Source organism: Echinops telfairi, unplaced genomic scaffold (genome assembly GCF_000313985.2).
Source record: "Echinops telfairi isolate 266 unplaced genomic scaffold, ASM31398v2 ScPeMD7_53;HRSCAF=182, whole genome shotgun sequence".
Lineage (NCBI taxonomy): Eukaryota > Metazoa > Chordata > Mammalia > Afrosoricida > Tenrecidae > Echinops > Echinops telfairi.
In genome coordinates this window covers 12,288,703-12,295,195 of record NW_022103951.1, presented here as the reverse complement: position 1 = coordinate 12,295,195, position 6,493 = coordinate 12,288,703, and the positions used below count along the sequence as shown (strand labels likewise).

At 41.4% G+C, this 6,493-nt stretch overlaps 1 protein-coding gene across 1 annotated transcript in view; it reads left to right on the top strand.

Moving 5' to 3' along the window:
* The window catches only part of GRPR (gastrin releasing peptide receptor), a 45,168-nt gene extending 40,579 nt beyond the window's left edge, over window positions 1-4,589 (top strand). Inside the window, exons 2-3 of the mRNA XM_004709942.2 lie at window positions 2,965-3,316; window positions 4,200-4,589. Coding sequence (XP_004709999.1) covers window positions 2,965-3,316; window positions 4,200-4,589 — 742 coding nt within the window. The remainder of the gene's footprint in view (window positions 1-2,964; window positions 3,317-4,199) is intronic.
* The last annotated feature ends 1,904 nt before the right edge of the window (window positions 4,590-6,493 follow it).

Genomic DNA, 6,493 nt, shown 5'->3' with positions numbered 1-6,493 from the left:
CATTTCACACAATCATTTCAAAAATATTTTTTTATGGTTGGTTGGTTTGAATCAAAATCCAAAAGAGGTCTACACAATGCCTTTGATTGCTGTGTCTTCCACTCTCAGTTGATCTGCAATCATTCTCCTTGCTTTTGAGTGCCATGCATTTGTTGGAGAAAATAAAAGAGTCATTATTCTGGTAGAATTTTCTGCTTTGGAATTTTTCTGACTGTATCCTCATGGCACCACATAACAGGCTCTTTTATCCTCCCACTTCCTGCAAACTGGTACACAGATCTAGGGACTTAATTAGATTTAGGTTCAATTTTTTTCTGCAAGAACAGTGAAAGAAATGTGTTTATGCTATGTGTTTACATTTTATAATACTGTACATGATTTTGAAATAAGACCTCAATAATCCCCATGGTTAATTTTGACTTAGAGGAATACAAGGCTCCCAAGTGAACAGGAGGTAACTCTGGATTCTGATTCATGGATGGATGAATCACTTTTAATTAGAGATTTGAAAGTATTTATGACTTCTGGATTCAGATAAAAGTCATAATCACAATCTTTGCTCAATTTATTGGAGATATCTTTACTCATATACATGTTTAGATGAAGATATTTATATAATTTAATTAAAGATTTAAGCTAGGAATAAAAAGGTTTGAAATAACTAATAAATAGAGACAATGCCGAAAGAAAAGAGAAACTCCTTTGAAAGTTTTCTGGTTTTGTGATCATTGTTCAGGAGGAGCAAATTCGAACTTGTTATGGAAACACAAACCAGGTACATGGATATAGGGTTATAGTGTTGTTATCAAGTGCATGCTTTTGGAGGTGTACAATAAATAATATCCAACTCATCCCCATTTGAATTTGGTACAGAGAGCTAGGTATAAAAGTGAGACAGATGACAATAAAAATCATTGTTTCTATGAGTTATGACTTAGATCTGCAATGATGAGCCGGCAGACACTCTCTGATCTCCTGTATCAGATATACAATTCCAGTTTTCAAAGGTACTTGGACAACCTCAGGTCTGCCAGAGCTCATGCACATGCCAGTTATTTTTCCCCAAATTCACTACCTAATAACTCACTGCCCTTTTCCTAGCAAGGAGAGGAAAGTGAGTGAAGAGGCAGGACATGACCAAGAATGGATTCAATTGAGGTCTCTCGACACAAAAACACATGAAGCAGGAAATAAGTGTCCTATAATTAAGGTCCATGATACAAGAAAATATCATAGGTCAAAACCAGTTTCAACACGGTATGTTCAACAGCGAACAACTATCATGTTTAGCTGGTCCCAACTTCCACACTGTAGAAGCTCATGTGTAAATCAAACATTTGTGGAGTGTATGTAAACCACAGATACTAAGATGGAAAAAGATACACTTTACTACTGTGTTAGGCCTGGTTGACTACAGAAACAAGTCCAATGACACTCATATATGTGTAAGAAAGAGGTTTATATCAAGAAGTAATTGTATATTGGGAAAACATTGTAGCCCAGTCCAATTCAAGTCCATAAGTCTGATACTAGTTCATAATGCAATGATGCAAAATGCAGGAAGATCACAGGCCAGTGGGTGCAAAGTCTTGTGGATCCAGTGGTGGTGGAAGCATCACAGGGCTCTGGCAAGTCCCAGAATGGCTAACTAGCACGAAGGTGAAGACAGAGAGGAAGATGGGGAGGTTACCAAAACCCTCCTTATGAGAAGGCCAGACCCACAGGGAGGTACCATCAGGCTGTGACTTGACTGACAGGCTACACTCCACCCCTACACTTTTATATGTCAAGTTGATATGAAATTATCAACGACCACAACCACATTTTAGCTATTGTGAATAACACCTTGAGCATTACTATGTAAGTATCTGTTTGAATCCCTGCTTTCAAGTTTTTTTTCTGGATATACCTAGCAGTGGAAATACTGGGTTGTATGGTAGGTCTTTATTTAAAATTTTGAAGAAGCACTCAACTGTAACAGTTGCAGGACCATTTTAGATTCTCTTTAACAATTCATGAGGGTTTCAATTTCTCTACATCCCTTCCAACACTTCCTAACTTCTGATGTTAGAGTCATAGCAATGTATTTGGTATGAGATGGTAGTTTTGTAGTTTTAATTCATACCTCCCTAATGTTGGGTAAAGGGAGCCCTGGTGGTACAGTGGGTTATGAGTTAGGCTGTTAACCACAAGGTCATTAGTTTGAAACAACCAGCTACTTTACGAGGGAAAGATGACACTTTCTACTCCCATAAAAAGTTACCATCTCAGAAACCAAAAGGGGCAGTTCTACCCTTCCCTGTAAGGTAGGACTTGATAGCAGTGGGTTTGGTTTTAGTTGGTAATGACTAGTCACATGAAGCACCTTTTCCTGTGCTTATTGGTCACTATTACATCTTCTTTAGAGAGATATCTATGCAGGTCAAGTCCTTTGCTCATGTTTGTTTGTTTTTTAATAGGGTTATCTCTTTGTTCTTAAGTTGTAGAGTTCTTTTCATATTTTGGATGTTACCTTTATTAGGTTTATTTTCTTACAAGTTGTTACTTCCCTTTGTTGAAAAAAATCCTTTGATGCACAAAAATGGTTCCTGTTGGTGAAGTCCATTTATTGAATTTGTCTTTGGTTGTTCAGGCTTCTGGAGTCGTATCTAGGAATCCATTATCAAAAACTGAAGTCTTGACCTTTTACCTCTGCTTTCCTCTAAGAATTTTGTGGCTTTTGTCCCTTACATTTTGGGTTACTTTTGGTTTATGGTGTAAAATGCTGGTCCAACTTCATCTTTTTGTAACATGTCCTTAAATATACAATGAGAAGAGAGAGAAGAGAAGCTTTCAGGAAGTTGTAACCGCATGGTGGCTCTTCGGTGCACTGTAGGTGCTTTTCTTGCCTCGCCCGAGTCCTAGACCTGGAAGCCATAATAATATCACACAGCTTACACTGTATGTAACTTCTTTCTTGCCCAGGTACAAAGCCATTGTCCGGCCAATGGATATTCAGGCCTCTCATGCTCTGATGAAGATCTGCCTCAAAGCTGCCTTCATCTGGATCATCTCCATGCTGCTGGCCATCCCAGAAGCTGTGTTTTCAGACCTGCATCCCTTCTATGAGGAGAGCACCAACCAGACCTTCATTAGCTGTGCCCCATACCCACACTCCAATGAGCTGCACCCCAAAATCCACTCCATGGCTTCCTTCCTGGTCTTCTACATCATCCCACTGTCCATCATCTCTGTCTACTACTACTTCATTGCCAAAAATCTGATCCAGAGTGCTTACAACCTGCCTGTGGAGGGGAATATCCATGTCAAGAAGCAGGTGGGTGCTAAGAATAGATCAATCTCCTCCTTGGGGATTTTGGTCCCTTGCATTTATTTTTGGTACTGCTAAACTCCCTGCTTAGACTTGCTGGGTCTCTCCTCTTGGTCCATTCTTCCTGGCTTCTGGCCCAGATGTAGATCCTCGGGCTTTATGATGGGAAGGCAGAAAGCCTCCCAACCCACTCAAATAAATAACTCAGTTGGAGGCCTTGTTCTGTAAAGTTGATTTCTTTTTGCCGTAATTGTTGGGCAGGACATGGCCATTCTCAATGAAACCATCTCCCTGCTTGAAAGGTCACTTATTTGAGAGCTCCCATCATTCTGTAAGGTCTCAAATGTGAAACGCCGTCCCCTGGCAGCAGCAGGACTTAGAAGCAAAAAAAGGAGAAACCAAGCCCACGTTGTTTAAGAACTTTTCTGTAAAATATAGGCCAGAAATGACTTAGGATTAAAAATGAAAACTAATTAATAGGGAGTTAGACCTTGGTTTGGCCAATAAGGCAGGACAAAGATGGCTGCGTCTTTGAGCTTCAAAGGGAACCGCAAAGAGAGGCGTGCAGTTGTATGGCTGATCGAGGGCACTAGGGCTCTCCTGAGGGAAAGGGGGCACTTACCAGAATTTCATTCAAGCATGTAATCAACTTTGTGTACAGATCTGTTCTTGGAGGTGTATGCTAACTGTACTCTTTCTCATGCATTTCCACTTCCTGTGTGTCTGCCTGGTGTGTTGCTGTTGTTGTTTTCTGTTTCTGTTGTCTTTCTCTCGTTGTCCTGATTCTCCCATCATTTTGTGAACCCTTGTCTCTTATTTTCCTCCTTCTCTGGCCCTATCCTTTTCTCTGTTTGCACCCTTGTCTCTGCCTGTGTGTCTGTCTCCTCAGATTGAATCCCGGAAGCGACTTGCCAAGACCGTGCTGGTGTTTGTGGCCCTCTTTGCCTTTTGTTGGCTTCCCAACCACGTCATCTACCTGTACCGCTCCTACCACTACTCTAAGGTAGACACCTCCATGCTCCACTTCATCACCAGTATCTGTGCCCGCCTCCTGGCCTTCACCAACTCCTGCGTGAACCCCTTCGCTCTCTACCTGCTGAGCAAGAGCTTCCGGAAACAATTCAACACCCAGCTCCTCTGCTGCCGGCCCGGCCTGCTGGCGCGCTCCCACAGCACCGCCAGGAGCACCACCTGTATGACTTCCTTTAAGACCACCAACCCCTCGGTGGCCACTTTCAGCCTCATCAATGGTAATATCTGTCATGAAGGGTATGTCTAGGTTGGCCCTCGGCCCTGCCCCCTGGAGGCTCCTGGTTTGGCATTGGGGATAATTAGTTATCATTGCATCTGTTGTTGTCACTGTTCCTGAGTGGTGGAGGAGAGACTCAAACAGATGGCTATTCTATTTTAAAGACACCATCAAGGCTTTTGCTTTCCATTTTAACTTGGGAATAATAATAAGAATTCCCTATTTGTACCCTTTTGAAAAAAGGGAATGCTTGGCTTATATTAGAAGAAGTATTATATGTATCAGATGTGGTCAATTTAAGTTGTAGGAACAGGCATGTTTCTGGAGCAGAGAAATCAGTCATTCCTTACTTGGTGAAAGGCTTTTTATTTTTTATTATTATTTTTTTATAAGCAGATACAAGCACTTTCAAAATAGGATGGAATTCATTGTTTCAGGAACATCTATAATCCATAAAGCACAGAACAGCTTTTACATATATATACACACCTAACCTAAAGTCAACACGATGAAAGAGTCCCATAGATGAGAGACAGTCCTCAAATGAATACAGAAAAACATATTTCTGTTGCTGACTGCTGAAAAAAGAACAAAAAATATGTTACTGAGGGCCTAGGGGAACACTCAAGACATCATTTTAAGGCACAGACCCGCCCTAACATATAAGCCCACATATAAAGATCCACGCATGATGATACAGTGATAGCTTGTGCTCTGTGGTCTAATCCAATAGAAGCCCCCTTTGCTGACCCAAAATTTGAATCATCGTGGTTTGGTTCCATCATAGAAGAGAAGTCCCTCAGTGGGAAAAATATTGATGACACAATCAATTCACTGAATATTTTTAAGTACATAAAGTGCAGTGTTGATTCTTGGTACCAGACAGATTTTCAAGCATGTGGGATTCACTTAGATTTAGCCATCCTTGTCTGTGCTCCTTTGGGGTTCTTGGAGGGTACAAATGGTTGACATCTTTGACTGCAAACCAAAAGGTTGGAGGTTCAAGTTGACCCAGAGACACTGCCTCAGAAAAAGATCTAGCAATTCAGCCTTCCCAAACCAGCCCCTGAAAACCCTATGGAGCCATTTTATTCTGACCTGCATGGAGTCGGCCCTGAGTTGGAGTCAGCGGGACCCAGGCTGGCGGTGGCGTCGAGCATGTTACAGGAGAAAGAAAGGATCACATGTGGATGGGGAAGAAAGGCATGTTTATGTTTAATGTATTTTTTGTCCAAAGTTTATGGGAAGAAATGAAAAAAGAAACCCCTTTATATGATTTCTGTAATAGGAATTTCTGAGTATGCACAAGAAAGTTCCAGAGAGCTTAACTTTAAGAACTGATTGTAAAACCTCCTCTGTCTACTTCAGGAGACTACTTATAAAATAGCCTCCACCTAGAAATCAATGTTCTCTTTCTAAGGTAGTAGAATTAACTCTTAAAAGATCGACCACCTCATTTTAGAAACCCTGAATCGAGTTTCTCGGATCCATTCTGACAGATTACATACATACTAATTCACTTCCAGAGGAATCCAAATTCTGCGAGTGTGCCCTTCTGGCCAAAGAGAACTCTCTGTAGCTGAGATGGAGCCCTCTTAGGACAAGTGTTTTGCCTCTTAATCGGAGGAACTGGCTGTTTTAGGAGAGTTCGCAGAGTTTTAGGAGTTAGCCCCAAGACAGTTGTCAAGATCTATGTTCACAGTTGTATTTGCTGGAGCAAACCTCACAAGGGCTGCCCACTGTGTGTTCTTAGGTACTGTGCACACCTGCTTTCCTGGGAATTCGGGACTGCATCCCTCAGGTGGATAGTATGCCAAATGGCGGAGGTGAAAGAACCAAGATTTTAAGTTGACATCCCAACTCTATCCCTAGCAATATGACCTTGCTTAAGCTATCAGTGCCCCCATTTGGGACCTATAGATTCTTTTTTTTTT